We start from the raw sequence: 19094 nt of genomic DNA on the forward strand, positions 1-19094 counted from the left end.
TTCTATCGGTGAAAAGCCAACATTGGCTCTCGTACTGGGATGTCGCGCTACCGCAAAATTGCGCATACGCAGACGTGAGTAAGCAGAATGGTGCACAAGCAGACAAGCGTACGCAGGACAGTGCCCATGCTGACGTGCCTCTGCAGAATGGTGCCTAGGCATAATCACGCCTGCGCAGAATCGTGCCCACGCAATTGTTACCATGCAGAATCGTGCTCACGCGGATGTGCGTAGGCAGAATACCGCCCAAGCAGAATACCGCCCAAGCAGACATGCGTACGCAGGACAGTGCCCAAGCTGATGTGCATTTGCAGAGGGTCCTGCGGGACATCATCGTGCCTTTGGCCGAGAACCTCTCCACTTACGGCGGAAGCGACCGGGAGTGCCTGATTGAGAGCGTCAATCAAGGATGGACACTCTCCCCGTTCATCACTGTCGAACTATTTCGGCTTGTCGAATGCGAGGAGGAAGTCAATTGCGAGAACCCCGTATTATCGTCTCGCACGATCACCGACTTGTCGGAATTTACTGTCACTTCACAAGGATTTGATCGTCCATGGGTCACTTGCCGTCTCAGTCCGATTTGAAGTCACTCTGCTTCCCGAAGCTGGCCTGCCCCCCGAGTTTGAGGCGGCCACTAAGCAGGACGAGGAACAGGGCAATTCAAGCGAACGAATGCCAACTCCCCAGGCGCTCCCTTCACGGCCTCGGCCTCAGCAGAGAAGACGAGGTGGTCTCAGCGCTGGGATTCACGCAACTCTGCAGACAACGGTACATCACTTTGGGAAGTTACACATCGGCAGTCGTACGCGAGCTGTGAATACACACTGCTGATTGTTTGTTCTACTATTGCAGGAGTATATGTGTGAATAGAGAAAGTCGTTACCTCTAAACAGTGACCGTCGTCACAGATGTATCGGAAATCCCTCGCAACATATGTTACTGTCGCTTTGGCAATCCGCTTGCTAAACGCACCTTTGACACAGCTTACCTCTCACGATGTCAACGCCAAACCGCTCGCTGCCCGGCTGGGTGAACCCGAGCGCCCTTCGTTGTTGAGTGGGTCCGCAGCCGCGCCCCAGTCACCTCCACCAGCTGGCTCGAGCCACCCCGGAGTAGGCATTGTCCCTCCTCTTGCCTGCCTCGCTAACATAAGCAGCACGAGGCAATTCGGTCTATCCTGTTCACCGATCATGAGCAGTTCCAAGCTCTATCGCCCGAGATTCAGCAGAAGGTCTTGGCGGCATTCCCGTGGCTCGTGCTCTCTGAGGAAACACAGGGAAGACTCAATCTGAAGCGACGCGCAAAGCAGGCCGAAGTTCACGCAAGGCAAGCCGAGACTAACTGGTTGGCCACGGCCATACGTTCAATGGAGGATGGCGACAGGGATGCTATTGAATTCCTGCAGAGCGTTTTGCTGAGTGATGACGATGAGCGCGACTGGCTTGCCCTGGGGTTAGACACCAACTGAAGGGCAGAGATTGGCGAGGGGACGTCTGGTGGTAGAGCCATTCATTGTGCGTGGCCAAGATAGCTGGAGGAATTGGCGTTATCACAAAGGTGGCGATGAGTAGCCTACATGCCTACGTCTCGAGAATGAAATGTGCAAGTTCAAATTTCAGCATAAGTTGTCAATTAGACTGCGCGAATGGTGAGATGATGTGGCGAAGCGTGAAGACTGATTTGTGCAAGTCGCAGTGAAGCGCACCCCACTGCGAACGACGCTGGCTTCGGCGGGTGACTGACACCTCGTCGAACTCTACTGTAAGCGGTTCGCGGTGCCGCGGAAGGTAACGCGACTACATAGGAATTCGAAATTGGTCTCCATTACAAACCCCGGGCGACGCCCTCCGTGGTGACAGCCACAGCTCAAGCCAGAAACTGCTTTTTACGCTGTGATCATGGTTCAGATCCATGTTGCATGATTAGTCACGGGATTGGGTGCCAGGGTGTGTCAAAGGTATCGCGAGACAAGGCTTCGCCATGACCCCCGTCGCCCACACAGCGCGACCTCTCTTTCCTCTTCGTCGCGCAACGTCTTGTATCTAGAAAGCCATGGCCCTCACATACCCCAACATTCACTATCGGCGGTGATAAGTGCAGTCTTGGTTGCGTGTCACTTGATAGCTACTTGGCTGCACACGCAGCTTGTACCTCTACGTCCGCCTGTTGATCACTCTTCGTCTAGAGTCATTAACCGGCACTGCACTCATCGCTGCCATTTGTAGATGCTGGGTTATGCAACTTGGATCCGAACAACGAGCACAGTGTAGGAGCAATTTCTGGACTTTTCTACGAATGTCATCCAACAAAGCACTGTCGTAGTCTGCTGTACAAATCTGGTTTTGAGGTGTGCTACATACGACTCGCACTGTGGCATGCCATTGTTCGTGGATGGTGGAATCAATTATTTCGGCAGCATTTGGCTTTCTAGATTTGCAGGTGAAAGAGCGAGATAGGACTGTTGGCGCCAGTTGTTTTCAGCCTTCGCATACAATCGAAGCCTAGATCTAGGACGCTACTGGGACGTCCGCAGACAACGGTGGATAAGTTCGGACGCACCGAGGACGCCCTATGGACGTCCATGGCCAACGGTGGACAAGTTCGGACGTAATGAGGACGCCCTTGGGACGTCCACGGACAACGTGGGACAAGTTCGGACGTAATGGGGACGTCCTTGGGACGGTCCACGTACAACGGTGGACAAGTTCGGACGCACCGAGGACGCCCTTTGGACGTCCATGGCCAATGGTGGACAAGTTCGGACGTAATGAGGACGCCCTTGGGACGTCCACGGACAACGGTGGACAAGTTCGGACGTAATGAGGACGCCCTTGGGGCGTCCACGGACAACGGTGGACAAGTTCGGACGCACTAAGGACATGCTTGGGACGTCCACGAACAGAACACGTAGATGCGAGAATGATGACACAGATCGATCGTACCTCGAGGTCTCCGTGCCTTTGGGCCCGCTGATTCAATGACAGTAAACCCAAACACTTCCGTCCGAAACAGGCGGTACGGATAAGCTAAGACCAGTACAAAAGAACCAGGCGCCGGAGTCACGTGACGAAATCACTTACGAGAGCCAAATAACGTGTCTAAACCATAGTATCCCCCCGAGAAAAACATCTACAACAGCGAGCACGAAATTTTTGAAAACAGCACCAAATTGATCGAACCACGCCCGCCCGCGTCCGCAGAGGTAATTTGGGGCACAATGCCATCCTCAGCATTGATTCTGTATCCAGAGGGCCTGCTCGTGGCCGCGGGCGGGCTCTGACCACGAAAGATTTGAGAGCAAGCCACAAAGCACGACGTGTCAATAGACAACACCATCGCCACCTCCGCTGGCCGGTCACGGGTTATCACGAGAAGCACAACGACCGCGCCCAAACACATCAACACAACAGCCACCGATAGGTTATTGGTCGCCTTATCACCCTCGACAAAGTTTGCAACGTCCCGCGACAGCAACGACGACGAGCCCGACAGAACGGCATCACCTCCTGCACAGAGAAAGCACCAGACACTAGGCATGCTACGATCGGTGCCGCAAAATACCGCAGATTACAGACAGATTGGTCGCCTGTCGCCCCCTCCGCGAAGAAGGATTGTCGCCCCTTCAACGTACGACAATGTCTGCGGAACCTGTGCACGAGCTCTCATACTCAGTAATCGGACGAGTCGAAGCGGTTGGAGCATTGTGTTTTGCGAATCGAGCCCGACTTCAGGCGGTGGACGGCGGTGGTGGTCGAAAGATGGAAACATAGAGCCACATAGGAACCCAGCAGGAGGCAGCAAAAAGATTTAAAGATCAACTGAGATACGGTACAAGTGAGTCTGAGAGGATACGGACAAGAGAAACAAGCGAAGCCGAGCGCTGGGGGGAGACTGTAGGTACGCGGAACCAGACATGGTGGTAACCACCAACAGAGCCGAAGCAGGAAGACGCGAAAGAGGGACGCGTCGGCTGTTGGCCAAACCTTGCTTTCCGGGCATGGCTACTGACTAAAGAGCGGCTGAAACCGAGTAGGAATAAATCAATCAACCAGGGGACCTAAACTAGTCATTTCTCAAATCAAGGAATTGCTCTTCCAAAGAGTCGGATTCGGCTAAGCACACCGTGGGCTGTTGATGGCGGCGATTCTTCAAGACTTTTAGACAGCTGGTGACAGCTGGTATGGACGCATGTCTTTCTGTCCCAAGGGCCTTAAGCTTGGGGATGATCCACAATACAAACGCCTTTTCAGAACGCGCCAGCCTGACACGGGAGCCAATTTGGCTCCTGTTATGCACGGACCCGGTCACAAAGAGACCCACTTGGCCAAGGGACACAAGCAAGAAAAAATGGATGTTGCTGATTCCACGATCTAGTCACCCAGGGAGTCACAACTGGCGCAAGCTTTTCAGTGTAGTCCGTGGGTAGCGGCCTACACCGCCCAAACTGCTGGTAACACAGATCCCATAGGCTGCAGGATGTGAATGGCAAGCTCTAGCGAATTACTGCTAATAGACCGCTGTTTTCAGGGCGAGCACTAGTAAATGACGCCCAGCCCCCAGCAGGTTACCATGCGGTCCTCTTAGGAGCTCAACGTCCTGTGGGCTTACCGGTAACCGGGCTGGCAGGGATCACTGCGACTGGCAGGGCAGTCAGAAACACGACCCTCCAGTAGGACCGCCGGCATAGGCGCTTCCAGGTCCCCTTAGCTGAACGCTTCGGCGGCGCTACCAGTCAGATGTGTATTTCCAGACGGGCAGGCAGGGAGATCCCGGAGTCTCTTGCGAGTTGAGGGCGGCGGACTGTGGGCACATCTTCCGCGGGGCGTGGGAAACCATTACCAGTATAGGCGCCGGTCACGATGGGGTGGCGACACACCTTGCGTGCTTACATTGGCAGGGGTGGTCAAATGTGGGCTCCTCGGATAGCAACGTCAGGAATACACGCTGCATCGACCAGCAAGATGCGTCACTAGGGACCTGCTGTAAAGCGTGGCAGATTGTAGAAAGGTATGTATTGACGGCCCGTAGTAACCGCTTTGCTTGCTGAACCGCAGCAAACGGCACATTCGTATTCGCGGCCTTTTGGGACCGGGCGTCTTCATCATACAGAAGCCAACGCAGGCTGTGATCACCGTTGGATGAGTTAAGCAGTCGATGATATATCCGACCCGAGACAACGACGTCAGCTGGCACGCCAAAATGGAGAAGCCCTTCGGAAGCTCCAATCGCAGAGAAAGCGAAAAGGTAATTCAAGCGGCGGCTGATAGCTGATAGTGGCAAGGTCGTGGTATCAATCCAACTCTGAAAGTACGGTGGGTACGGTAGGAGCTTAGAGGCCATTCGACTGCTATATACACAACACCAGCCTGATTTCTCAGTGGACAAAAGGACAGCCGAGCAGAAGTTGCAGCAGCCGGTCCAGGCTTGGCGGAATGGTCGCACGCGAAGACGCCTCAGCTGAGGCCACCAATAATCATGTTCAGATGTATGCGACACAGAGCTTGGAATGTTGGAGAGCATCGTCTCTTCATTTGCAGGAGGAGGTAACGGCAAAGGCAAAGTGTCCGGAGCTGGACTATGACGAATTCGGGGACCTGTTGACCTGGATCCTCGGGGATGAGTCTAAGAGAAACTCAGCATACTGTACAGTGTCTTCGTATATGTAGAGGGCTCGACGAAAGAAAGGAAAAAGGAAGGTTACCTCGACGGGTGGGTTTTCAGTTGTCAAGGCAGCGCTAAGGATGTCGCGGTTGTTCTGTAGGCGCTGGGTTGCAGTACGCAATCGACAATCGTCACACATTCGATAAGCGGATGAGGACCAAGGCCGAGAACACCGAATGCAGAGGCTGCTTCGTGGCTCTGTGTCGGCGGCTGAAGGCTGACTACGACGCGTAGCGAGGCGAATTCGACAATCATCACATGTCCGGAACAGCGCTGAAGTCCATGGTCTTCTGCAGGTCGAGCAAGTTGAGGGGCCTTCCATGGTCGAAGAAGCAGTGAGACGATTGCGACGGCGAGCGGTGGATTGGATTTTGCGGCAATGGTGGCATGTCCGATGAACAGCGGATATCCATGGTCGCTTGCTATCAGTGCACTGAGATTGGGGTGGATCAGGAGGTAGTTCAACTTGCTGAACTTGAGAAATGGGTTGAGAAATCGGCGGGGAAATTGGGGTCGGCGCAGATTGAGCAGGGGAATTCTGCGCATTCAGGGAACCAAAACCGGACAGTTTGGAGTGCTTCTTCCGAATCTTGCGGGCAGCATCTTTTGCCCTGCAATCGGAGCAAGTCCGGTAAGACCCCGAAATACCAGAACTCCAAGGTCGTTGGCACCGAGTACAGATAGAGGAAGGGGTGTCTGGCATGAGAAGAGCTCAGCGACATCAGATGGCTGCGAAGTGGTAAAGTGGTAAAAGACCGTAACGACGGAAAATTGTTAAGCTGACAAAGAAGAATAAGGTTGAAATACAAAGTGGAGAGGGATGGCAGAAATCGCGGTAGGCGACAAATGTGGGGTGATGGAAAGTTCCGTCTGACATGCTGCGGCCAAAAACCAGATCTGCCTAATATGTTTAAGATCAAATGTCCTGTCCTAGCTGCCTGACGCCGGAGTGGGTGGGTCAACTGTTATCCTTGCACACGGGTCGTAACATGGAGCCTGAGACTGATCACCTTAGTCTCTGAAGACCTGATCTACTACAGCCTACGACCTACGCCCCAGACTTACGATACATCTGATTACAGCGTCAATCTCCAACTTCTGTCAGCAGACCCTACTGTCGGATAGCTGACCGTAACACTCTGCTCCATCTAGATGATTCCAGTGAGGAAGGGCTGGAGTAGTAGTCGGGTCGGTGACGAGCGGCGAATGCCCGGTGTCGTATGTTTTTTGCTGTTCAGCCCATCTTTCCTTTTGACCATTTCTCCTGCGCTCTTTTAGTCGCCGCTCATGTCGTCCATGAGATTCATCGCTCCACTGATCTCCTGAAACATGGTTAGCGATACCTTCCCTCCTTATTGTTTATCCTTGTGCGATGTACTGATGATGTCTCCCCTAGCAATCCTGTCTGCTTGTTCCACATCGCCGCCGATACGTTGTTGCTTCGTCTTTGGAAGTAAGCATCCTCTCCAGACTTGACAACATCGTCTAGTGTCCGGCTCTGCCGTCACCGCTACCGCGCTTGTCGTGTCCAAACCTCGAGCCATATGTATGCCAATCACCCATCACCTGTCGCATCAATTGCTCAGCCAGTCGGAAAACTGGCCTCCAGGATGGAGCGGTCGACGGTGAATAGGATCATGTTCAGAACAACCCCTACGGCAGCTTTATGGACATGTACCCTTCAAGTTCCGAAGACCGAGCAGAAGTTGAAGCGTATCTTCACTGCAAAAACACTCCGCTATCCAAGCCATCACGTTGACAACACGGCAGAAGGAAATGTCTTGAAATCGAGTCTGGTCCTTAATAGGTGGCTTGTAGCACAGTCAAGTCAACGGCACCCGCTGGGGTACCTGCTACTGCTGCGCCAACTAGGGCCATACCCGGAGCAGAGCGACGGTGGGTTTGCCGGGTTTGCCTTTGCTGGCCATCGTGTTCCAGATTTTGAAGCTCTTGGACCCCGCGAACGTGGTAGACAGTGTTCGGGGTTGTGTTGGCCTTTGGTCTCCTGTCATCCTGGCGTCTTCGGTCTGTCTTAGGCCATTGTTGCCCTTTTGTCTTTGCTTGGGACTACCGGCTTTTGTACCCAGACACCAAGCAGCTCGTGAGCAGGTGAGATACAAAAGATGCATCAAAGCTCGATTCTCTCCGCGGTTGGGTTTCATCATCCATGTCGCCTAAAAACCATCATGGAGCAAACCACGGCCATCGTCCTTGCCGCCGTCCTTGCGGTGAAATGTTCGCCGCAAACCTTTGTTGGTTGAATCTGTTCCGGGTTCTTCATCCTTCGCTAAAGTTGATCTCTCCAAGTCGGCCGGACCGAAGAACCGGATATTGAAGGCGGAGTCTAGTTCATCACAAGGCCCTATCCTTCACTCAGAGTCCCTCGTAGTAGTATACGACTGGGATGACATCTGCGCTCAAGAACCACTTGACTTTGACGCAGATGCTCCTTCCATATAGCAGGACGTATCCCGTAAGTCTGTGGTTAATATGATGCAACATGTTAGCTCGAGGAGACAAATCCCGCCGGCGTATTGTATTGGCGAACATGGAAGCAAAGAGAATCCCGCGTTTGAAGCTAGATTCTGGCAAGAAGAGTCGGATGACGCTCCATGAGGCAGCCTCAGAAGACCGGCAAGGAAGGCAAGAAGAGAAACACGAATGATGTTTACTCCCTGGAAAATGCTCCTTCTTCCCCGGATTACCCCGTACTGAATCACATTCATTCGAGGAGCAGAGCTACGCGTGGTATGAAGACGAGAGCCTGCGCCGAGGATCCCGACGACGGGCATGCGATCAGCCCCATCACCAAGACATTCAAAGGCATGCAGGCAACCACAGCCGGCGCGGCATGTACTAGGGGTCGCTGTCACGGGGCGCTATGACGGAGGCCGTGGCGGAGGCAGCCGCCGAGGAAGCGTGGACTGGGGCGGGCGTTCAAGCAGAGATTTGCCTCATAGATAGGAGTATTCAAACCAAAACGTAGATCAGAATTGAGACATGAAGCGCATGAACTTCTCAGATGGAAGCCAATACGCAGAGATCAGACGCACACCGAATTGCTTCTAGCACCATTCTATGCCCCCCATCGCGGCAAAGTCATGGCAGCATCTTTGGATCAAACTCTGCGAGTCAATGGGATCGCATTGAAAGACCATGCTGGAAGGCCTGTTAAATGTGAACATGAACTGAAGACGGGACTTGTGGTGGTTAGAGAATGAAAAAGCTTGGGCGCAGCAAAAACGCGTCACGATGGCAGATAGGCAAGGATTTCTAGGCCTCGCAATGTGGACGACCGAAAAGATTGAGACCGACGATGCCAGGCCGAGTTTTCCTAGAACGACTTTCCCTCTCGGGGTGTACTTGAAAATGCATGTAGTAAAGATTCAAGTGAAATGAATTGGCGAAAAGGCGCGAGGCTGGTCGAAGGCGTGGGTTGTGCGGATGTGATGTTGAAAGAGATGATTGAAAAGATGATGAAGCGAGCGGAACGCTGCGGCTACGACTTTGGCAAAAAGGAGCACCAGAAGATATTTCATGAGGGAATCCAGCGTGCCAGTGTTGTTTCGGGACAAATCTCCCCGCAGCGTCGCTGATATGCAGTTCGCTGAAGAATTGGAGGTTGACTTTGGCATTCATGCGGCAGTCTGCAGCGACCCCGCTTGTCTGTGCCCGCTTTCCGTGTCTGTGATGAACTAAAAGGTCGGAGTGGTTTCGCTATTCCAAGTCGCAAGCTTTTCTTGGTTGTGGAAGTGTAATTAGGTTGTGGCGGGATTTGGCAAGAGTCAGGCTGCGAAGAGCGCGGGTTAGTTTTGTATACCCAAGTGGAAGGAGAGAGGGATCTCAAAAGATTACATTGTCTTGGAACGTACTTTGAACAGATGGAGAGCCAGCGAGTGACTGGCGTCCATCTCTAGTTGTGTCCGACACCCCCAGAGGGTGCGAAAGTGACAGCCGGATCACTTGGCTGTCCCAGATTAACTTGATGTTGTCGTCCGCATCTCTTGAGACTTTGCATTGTGGAAAGCCCCGATATTGCCAGCCCAAAGGGCAAGAGAACTCAGCCGTAGATGCGGCACTTGGAGACCACGGAGAACCTTGGGATGCGGCAAAACACGTCAGAGCAGGAAGAGGAGACGACGACGCGCTTTGTGAGGACGATGGCCTTTGAAATCGTTGGATCCGGTGCAAGATGAGTGGTGTGAGGAGGTTGAATCGGATCCAATGCGTGATTAACTAGGAATGATGGAAATGAAAGCAAAGCTTCACATGGCAAGTCATCGTATCAAGTAGTTCCTGCCCCGTGTTGACGAGGTAAGGTAGGTGCAGACCCGCTTGTACCTGCCCTAGGTGAGAACAGCGCCTCTCGAGGCAAGCCCTTCCTTCACAGTCTTTTGTCCCTTTATTTCCTCGTTCCAATGGATGCTTCTGATGACCCTTTCAACCAAGTCTCCTTCCCACAACGCCCTCATCCGCCGCGCCTCTCCAGCTGATCGACCGACGCCAACATGACCGACCGCATGGGTTGGGGGCCCTCTGCTTCCGCCTCAAATTCTTCCGAAAGTCTCCGTGAGACCTCTCTTCCGGGAGCTGCAGCCACTGCAGGGATCGAGGCTTCTCAACCGCAAGTCTTGCGATGCTCCACGTGGCCGTTTCAATTGATGCTGACCACTCCGCACAGCAGGCTGCAATCTTCCGATAGTACCAGAGTGCCGTCCACATCAGACACGACAGCGAAAGTCACGCGTGCGACAACCTATTCTCAATGTGCTGTCTCCAAGAGTCCCAGTGCCAGCCACATTCACGTCAATGACCAGCATACCAATGCTATCGATGCTGCACCGCTCAACACCGCTGCCCAAAAAGAGGCCGGCATGGATAGCCTCCCGGCTGCGAAGAGCACTGGAGACATCCACAGGGCCAATGATAAACAAAACGACAACGACCTCCAGAAAGCCACCCGCCTCCCATCGTCGGACAAACGACTGGCAGAAGATGCTGTTGACGTCAGCACACCATGGGATGGCCATGGAACGCCAGCTCGTTTCAACTAGTCATTCTTTGAATCTGGTCTGAGTCTTAGATGGCCGCGGCGAATTTAATTTGCTGTCCCTGGTACGTTCTTGGAGTGGGGTGGACGCAATGTGACGGGGAATGGGATCAAGGTCTGTGGTCGACTTGGTATACCAGACCAAGAGGGTGGAATCAGACTCAGAAGCCGATCCGGTATTTGAAAAAGTCGAGAGCCCGCAGAGAATAGAGGATCCATGACTGTTACAGAATCTGCATGCCGTGTACTCGTGAAGTTATGCTCTCTTTCAAGGCGAATTGACTTCTCGAAAGGCTCGAAACGAACCCTGAGGAGGTACTCGCGCGAGAGGCTTCGAAATATGCCCCCCGTTAGCCACAACTGAACATACGAGAAGTATGGCGCTGTTGATCAGCATGGTAATTGAAGATGGCCTCTAATATAAGTCGCACCCGACACTCGTTTGGCCGGCACGATCATGGTGACGGAAAAAAAACACACATCAAAGAGTCACTGTGCTGCCACACGTTCTTTGCTTGTGATCCTTCTGCCTATGTGAATGGTGCCTCCCTCAGCACTCGTTGTTACACCGCAATTCGCATCTGACCCCTGCTTTAGATTCATCGCCCTCAGATGGGATCGGCTTTTGGAGGCTACTAACAGCACGGTCGACGTAGTGTCAGTGGCAGCATTAGATGCAACTAGAACGGGTACGGAGCAAAAGGGGTCACACAGCATGGTATCATTATGAATGGGTTCACATCGGCCTTTTGGAAACCTGCTTCTCCTCTGTCTGGTAATGCTCTCAAGGACTTGGTACCTTTGCTGCCCACGTTTACCCTCTCAGCTTCATCACATCTTTGCTTTCCAAGATTTCCTTGCTTCTGATTGATGATGGCGCATGTTTGCCACTCAACCAAAACCGAAATCGTTGCCTCTGTTTGGCTGGACAAGGGTCAGACCGGGATTCATCCACGATATGCCCAATCTAGTCAAGCTCAGCTGTTGAACTGCGCAACGAACCCTTGTATGACTCCCGCTTTCAGGCCTTCTACGCAGAGAAGCTTACAGGCGTACCTGGCGATGGTCGGAGGCGAGGGGGGGAACTGAGCTACCGTGGGCTGTGACGGAGCCCAAGATTAGTTGTCAGTATCGTGACTCTTGGGTAAAGAAACAAATAATTGAGAGATACGATGCGTGTCGACTACCTCGAAACACACGCTGTCGGTCATTCTTACCCGTGAATACCTTTCCGTCCCGCGAATCCCCAACTTCGCAACCTGTTTGGTTCCACAGGAGAATTGAGAGAGCCAATAGACCACATAATTTCAACTGTTGCGAACAAATCTTGACTTTACCAGACTCTCTTGAGTCAGTATATAAATAATACCACTACTCTAATGAAGCAAATTCTTCAACTATGATTGAACGGAAGCTTATGGTTTGCACTTTGACTTTGAAGGCAGTCTCAGAAAATGAACCTGAGATACTATTTGCTGATATTGCCCTCAAAGTCATGGGGAGGACCGCAGAAGGTGGCTGCCACTGCTGAACAACTGGGGACCTGTCTAGACTTCCACCACTGTCACCCCATGCCCCAAAGCTTTGGCGAGGGTTGCGTTTCCCCTCTGTTCAGCCGGTGATGCAGATACTTTCGAGACGAAATATGACGTTGGTGCGCGGCTGGCAGTTGTGAATCACGCCGATAGAGCTGGTTCCAGGGCAAGTTGACGAATGATTCGGCTACTCGAGTCAAAAGATTGGCAAACCAATAGCAGATACATCATGCTCACACGCATCGTACCGCAGAATTAGGCAAGCAACCGGCTAATCCCACAGGAAAGCAGAGGCCGTTATGTCACCCCGGTTGTCTCGAGACAATCCAGCGTGCAGATGCCTGACCCGCCCGGGTCTTGACATTTCTCATTATGCACAATGCGCCTGATTATAGACACTTTAAATTTCCAGCGCAAGCGATGATTTGCGATTGAGAATTAGGTCAGACGGCGCTCAAACCTTTCCTTTGGCAAATAGAGACGGCTCTTCAAATGCCAGGGCATCGGCCAGTCGAGGACCCTGATGGATCACTCGGAGGCACATCGCCCAGCTGACAATGTGGAAGACTCGAAAAAGAGAGAGTGCAGCTCGCCTCACCCTGATGGTATTGCTGCTGGAAAGGGAGGCGTATTGGTCTCGAGATGTACGTAATTGTCACTTGTGAGTGGAATGGTCATACGTCAAGATGAACATCTATCTGATTTTTAACCGCTGATAAGCATGTTGGGAATAGTGGAAGGGAACGATGAACGATACCAAACTGAGATACTTCCAAAATTGAAAGGCTGGTAAGGAAGACCGAGAACCCCTCTAGCTAGTTGGAATGCGTCGCCATGAGCTGCGCGTGTTGTGTTGCCACGGGGAAAGTGCACCTTGGTGCTCCATCGAGTAAGGTTCGACGTTATTTGGAAACACCATAAAGATAGCAAAATCGTAAGCCGCGTACAGATACACTGAGCACAGGCCAGATGTTCTGGTTTTCACGAGGACTGCTTAAGGAATCACCCAGGAGTTCGACGGGGAGAAACCCTTATTTTCCTGAAACAGTCCAGTGCAGATCAAGAGCAAATTGCAGGCATGACCCTCAAGATTACCAAAGCATATTTCGGAGCATATCCATCTTGCACATCGTCATCATGAGGGTTCTCAACAACAGCATCACTCGCTCGTGATCACTCATGACCCGTCATGCTCGATCGGTTCTAATACTACGAGAACGGTGATTTCCGTCTACTCAGCCGATATCCGCAATGGAAATGGCAGCTGTTTACTTCATCGACTGCTTATACCGGCGACGATGATGTCTCATGTTGATTTGTTGTTTAGTGCGCATTGCATGACCCAGCCGCTGTCGGAGACGGATGTGAAAAGCAATCATGGCGATCTGCCGATGTTGCACCCCTGAGTCTTGGCATCAATACGTCAAGGAATGCTCGGTTGTACGTGTTCTCTAAATCCATTATCGCATCAGTTGGCATAATGCCGGAATGTGTCTTCCGCTGGTAGTAGTGCATGCATTTGATCGCTGGGTCTGGGCGGATGTTCCACGATCCTGTGCTTGGTTTTGGTGGTGTGGATATGTCACCAACTCACCATCACTGGCCCTCAACTCGACGCAGCCATAGGCCGGCTGTCAGAAGAAAGGGAAGGCGTCGACGAGAGGTCCATCGATCTTTAATATCCACACCGCCTAGCACCCAGTCACACACGCACCTGATCGAGAATTTGCACCTCGGTCGCACAGTCCGCCAGCACAAGGGAGTTAATTTGCCGTCTTTTCGTCAGCCAATCCAATGTGGGAGACAAGGGAGGTGCTCGAGAAAGACGTACGTTCCTGGAACATGGTAAAAGCGCCGGAGGGGTCTTGACGGCAAGTGCGGAACGTGGATCTACCACTATTAAATAGTCCGGGGACATGGCGTTTTATCATGTCGCTGATGGCGTGGTGGGATGCAGCACCAAGCCGGCCTTTCTCAGCGCTTTGCATCCAAGCATGGAGCATTTGGATGCCGGGCGATTTTTTCAAAAGTACTGACCTCATCACACTAGGTCTTCTCAACGATGCGGAATAGTGGCTTCATGGGCAAGGAGGCTGTATATCTTGATGGCGGCACCGTGGAATCCGAACATGAAACCAACGACGGCGTGCTGGGTAATGTTTTGGAGTAAACGTGGATGGGGGGTTTTGTGGCCCGAGACTCTGGAAAGCTTGTCCATTGCTGCTGGGAGGTTCAATGGTCTTCGCAATGGCGTAGTGACTGTTGATTCTGCAGTTCGTGTTGGTCTAGACTTTGGCGAGAGTGTGCGTTGATGGAAAGCGCTCTGTGATACTGGTTGAAAATGGCACTTTTTCCAGGAGCAAGATGGTGTTGGGTGAAAGGGCGCAAAAAGCACGCAGAATTGATGTCTATGAGGTACCAGGTGAGGTCACACTGAAGTGGAAACGCTGCAGAGGCAACAAAGGCTCACAGTGTTGCGAATACCTTAATGCACCAGACCTTCCAGGCTGATAAAAGCAGACGGGGCTGTGAACTGCAGCCCACCTGCCTGAAGAAAACTGCTTCCCCAGGCACCAGCATCATCAGGTGACGTCAAGTCTCAATCGGGAGAGACCGAAGGATTGGTGCTTTCCTCCAACTGCATAAGTGTCAGGCGAGGATGTTGAAGCGGCGGTGATGATGGCCGGGAGAACCGAGGTTGGTGTGACTGAATGCGCTTGGTGCAAGTTGCAGATGGTGAGGCGGGATAGAAGAGGGAAGTAGGAAAAATCACGAAATCAGGGATGGGTTGTGGAGACGGGAGGGAGATGCGAGGGAGAGAGCATAGAAGGAGAGCCTCAGAAGCTTCGACACGACGGAAGCTACCACTCGTGTGGGAGCTTTCTCTCCGCGCTTCAGCGTCCTGCTTTACGTAATCACCCAAAAGCTCCGACCTCAGTGGGAGCTTTTGAGGATTCCAGCGGAAGGAGGGACACTACAAAGGTTGCCTTTCACGGTACATGCAAATAAGTCTAGCACGGGTCACCAGGTTGCTACCTGTTCCAAGGTCTTAGGGTATTCGAGAGGGGATACTGTCCGTCGCATCAAGAAATTCTCTGGGGGCTTGGTGAAGATATGAAAAAAGGCCTACTTCAAGGTTAACTGGTTGGGACAGCGGGATTGAGACTCGCTAAATGGTTGATGTATGCGCACCCGTATGCGTGTCCCCAACTATTGTTCCGAAGTGCCACGACACAATGAACTCAAGGTTGCAGGCCTTGAGACAACAAGTCAGACGTGTGTACTCACGGGCAAGGCCGGTAAGCGCATATATCAGTTTGCAGTTCATTTCAACATCCAAAATATCTTCGTTTGCGGCAGAATCGTCAAAGTTGCGATGAAAGAAGGCCGGCACTGATAAAGCAGTTGAGAGAATCACAGCATTAAGGTTCCGGAGCCTGGTTGCCTACCTACAGACTCGATTTGAGGGCTACTTGGGTTTGACATGAACAGAATCATTCGCACCTTGTTAGCTTCAAAAATTCCCAAGTTATCCTGTGTTACAAAATATGTGGGAGGCACAACGAAGCGAGTGGTAATGAGGGTGTGTGTGATGTAACTAGCTAAAGTGGGCTGCCAGCCTAGAGGCTGAAAGAAGAGCCCGGAAGGTCCTGGCCGCACAGGCCACCTGAGGCACCTGTGGGCAGGTGCCGCCACACAAGACTCCGTGAAACGAATAGACCGTCCGCGTTAACCATAAAGCATGCACTTCTTGAGAGAAGCGTTGGCCTCTTATAAATATAGCATCCGAGCTAATAGAATGCTTTACTAAAACTCTATTTTAGCTCTGCCGACTCTCTTGTCGTCCAGATGAACTAGTCAGTGTCCCAGAGCGCTGGTCCACTAGTGACAGCCGACGGGAAAGTTCGTCTCACGGTTATTAGCGCCAGAGTGTGAAAACTCGTTTCCCACGCGACCGGTTAAATTGCCTTTGCAGCCTGCATATCTTACTTATTTAGGCCCTTTGCTCTGTAACAGAAGCATCCTATTAGCCGCATCTCATTCAGCCCACGCTTAATGAAGAGTTAATCGCGCGCGACGAGTGCCTTATTTGGGCGTAATGGGGGCTTCGATCGGGTGTAACGAGGGCTTCAATTGCAGGCGGCGATGATCTCAATTGTAGCCAACGCCTACATGCCGACCTTGGGTTGACGCGCCGGCGGGTACTAGGCCCCAGGCCGGCAGGGGCCCACACAGGCAGGATATGCAAACATGGGATTATTACTCCTCATTTCAACCGATACATAACGAGATGTCATTTATTGCTATGTCCCCCCCCTATAACCGTCCAAACCGTCATTTTGATCAATGCCGCGATGTCTTCTAGCGATTCTGATACTTCTAATGCTTCCTGTGAAAGTTCCTAGGTTTAGCGTGCCTCCAGGTATTGCGACGGAACTAGGAACTGACGAAAGAGGAAGGCATGCCCTTGATTCCATCGGAGCGGACAAGGAACCTCCCCTGTCTAAAGTGAACTTTCGTATCATACATGGCCTGAAGCTCTTGCATCATGCCATTGATAGTCTTTCGCCAGGCCTTAACCTGCTTCTGGGTCATCCAACCCACGTTTGGCACGGTCCATTTAGGGTGTATCCGTTGATGAGAAAACGATATCTGGAGTCTGCCATGTCGTTTAATGAGCAAGTCGCAAAGAAAGCAAGCCGATTTGCTGCAATCGATGAACCGAGGGGTTGGTACGCATCGAACCCGCTCATAATGCAATAAGAGCTGCACCTACGCGTAGACGAAACAAAGGTTTGCCGTTCCATTTGGCAGAATAGGTGAGGGTGAAAGAAGAGGCTTGAGGGTGATCTGTTTGAAGATATTGCGATAAGCCTTTCTCATCATTATTTTGGCCAGGTCTCTGCTTAAGTTGAGATATCTGACAATTTTGTTGATCTGGGCAACAACCTTTCGTGCTGCCTCAGAGAACTGGTTCAGAGCAGGCTTGAGCTGTGACTCGAGTGACTTCTGTTCTGTGCCGATAGATGCGTTGGCGCAGCATTGCACTGCGATTTCTACGCGCTTGCGCAACTCAGGGCCGATTTGCTTTGATTCTAAAGGCTCTAAAGCCTCTAAGACATGAGTCAACTTCAGGTCAACCATGTGAAATTTTTTTCCTCGTAGTTTAGGAAGTAGCAACGTCGTCATGCGGTGGCGCAGCGATGTCCTTTTCAGTCTCTGCTTTGCACTCCAATGAGATGGTGCAGGGTACCAGGGCGGCATCAATCTCTGCAGGATTCGATTTTCACTAATCGCTAGTACTCCGTTGAAAAGTCGATCCTGTACGGCGCTTCTGTGTAGGACTTTCCAAGTCAGCTGCTGTCGAACCTCAAGCAAAATAGCCAACATACCCCCACTTGTGCAGCCCTCTAGAACCCCAAGTAGACCTCGTATACTTTCGACTTCCTCTGTTCGCTGCAGCTCTTTACGAGCGAGTCGTATGATAAGCCCTTGCTGGTCTGGCTGCTCCTCAATGCAAACTGCCGCTATCTCCGGAAATCCTTCGGAACTATGAGCAATCAAAGCAACATGGTCGGCCAGTTGCGTCTCGTCTTCGAGTCGTAGAACATGGCCAGAGGATTGGAGACCCCTCGGTATTGATGTCGGTATTCGGCTTCCTGGCGGGGGTTTTGCCTCAGCTTGCATACTTGGGCAACGGCTTGATGGAAATCAGTCTCATCATCGATGGTCCACAACAACGGCATTTTGGGGAATGTGGTTCTAATCTGGGTACGGGTGAATCAACGGAACCCGGTCTCTACTTGAGCGTTGAAGCTTTCTAATAAGAACTTCAATAGCGACGTCAGCAAGGGCTTGGGGATCGAATAGCAGGCGTTGGGCAAATTGGCGCAGGGCTAATGCGGGAAGCCGGATAACCAAGGCATGCCTGGACCAGCATGAATCGACAAGGGATAAGACGCGACCTCAAGGTCTGTTAGGCTAGACCGCGGGAAGTATTCCCATCCGGCATAGCTTTCCGTTGCATACAGGGACTTGCCGAGCAGGACCTTGGTTGTAAGTCGGACAGGCGTACCGGTACCAGCAATCCAGATAGCATCGAGTTGTCCCCACTTCAGTATCGGACACCTGAGATAGGATCCAACCGGAATCCTCTGAACATTGCACCTGGCCGGCTGAAAAGTTAATGGGCCTCCCGCATGTGCTTTGCCTCCGCAACCAAGACACGCATCGCCGTTTGTTCATAACCTGATTTGAGACCGCAGCAATGCTGTTCACCGACATGTCGACTTCTGTAACACTGGTGGAGATCCCGAGATGACTATGGCGTTTGAATGACGACCCCGAATACGATAATAGTATGAAGGCTATCAGCAGGTTGTATACCAAACAGCGCACCAATGCAAGTGCAGTCCCCTGGTATATGCATGCTTGCAGCCGGTGAGGCTTCCGACCCGGTACAGCCAGAAGGCCGTGTTTCTAAAGGGAGTGCATCCGACTGCGGTCCTATACGGCCCCGGCGAGACCTCAGTCACTGAATCGCATGTCTTCCCTACCGAGAAAGTTACAGATTTAACGCAGGCCGCGATATCTTTCGTACAAGTCAGCAACGGCAAACCTGGATACGTCGGCGACGTGAACGTCGAGGAGGGGACAGATGATGCTATTCTGGCCATGTGTGGCTTACTAGTCTAGCTCAGTTCAGCACACCCTCGGCTAGTGTAAGGGCAGTGTCTATGAGAATGGTCACGAGGATTTTGAGAATGGGCACGAGTATGATTGAATCAGACAACAGAGCAATATGGCAACATCTTCCTAAAGCCCTTGACGGGATAGGAGCTTAA

General features: G+C 52.1%; 5 protein-coding genes across 5 annotated transcripts; 3 read left to right on the forward strand and 2 right to left on the reverse strand.

The window, feature by feature from the left end:
• Positions 1-272: 272 nt before the first annotated feature.
• On the forward strand, positions 273-1471 carry CORC01_09779 (uncharacterized protein; the record flags this gene model as incomplete). The annotated part of the gene is made up of 4 exons (XM_022621408.1): positions 273-488; positions 544-771; positions 987-1115; positions 1160-1471. The coding sequence occupies 4 exons, from the start codon at positions 273-275 to the stop codon at positions 1469-1471; spliced, it is 885 nt and encodes a 294-aa protein (XP_022472022.1).
• A 1661-nt stretch (positions 1472-3132) lies between these two features.
• Positions 3133-3402, reverse strand: CORC01_09780 (uncharacterized protein; the record flags this gene model as incomplete). The annotated part of the gene is made up of 1 exon (XM_022621409.1): positions 3133-3402. One exon carries the CDS (start codon positions 3400-3402, stop codon positions 3133-3135), a length of 270 nt encoding a protein of 89 aa, XP_022472023.1.
• Positions 3403-6051: 2649 nt separating this feature from the next.
• Positions 6052-6348, forward strand: CORC01_09781 (uncharacterized protein; the record flags this gene model as incomplete). Its single annotated transcript, XM_022621410.1, has 1 exon — positions 6052-6348. One exon carries the CDS (start codon positions 6052-6054, stop codon positions 6346-6348), a length of 297 nt encoding a protein of 98 aa, XP_022472024.1.
• Positions 6349-10172: 3824 nt separating this feature from the next.
• CORC01_09782 (uncharacterized protein) lies at positions 10173-10718 on the forward strand (the record flags this gene model as incomplete). The annotated part of the gene is made up of 1 exon (XM_022621411.1): positions 10173-10718. One exon carries the CDS (start codon positions 10173-10175, stop codon positions 10716-10718), a length of 546 nt encoding a protein of 181 aa, XP_022472025.1.
• A 6304-nt stretch (positions 10719-17022) lies between these two features.
• On the reverse strand, positions 17023-17937 carry CORC01_09783 (uncharacterized protein; the record flags this gene model as incomplete). The annotated part of the gene is made up of 2 exons (XM_022621412.1): positions 17023-17594; positions 17643-17937. The coding sequence occupies 2 exons, from the start codon at positions 17935-17937 to the stop codon at positions 17023-17025; spliced, it is 867 nt and encodes a 288-aa protein (XP_022472026.1).
• Positions 17938-19094: the final 1157 nt, after the last annotated feature.

Source organism: Colletotrichum orchidophilum, assembly GCF_001831195.1.
Source record: "Colletotrichum orchidophilum strain IMI 309357 chromosome Unknown Scaffold_91.1, whole genome shotgun sequence".
Lineage (NCBI taxonomy): Eukaryota > Fungi > Ascomycota > Sordariomycetes > Glomerellales > Glomerellaceae > Colletotrichum > Colletotrichum orchidophilum.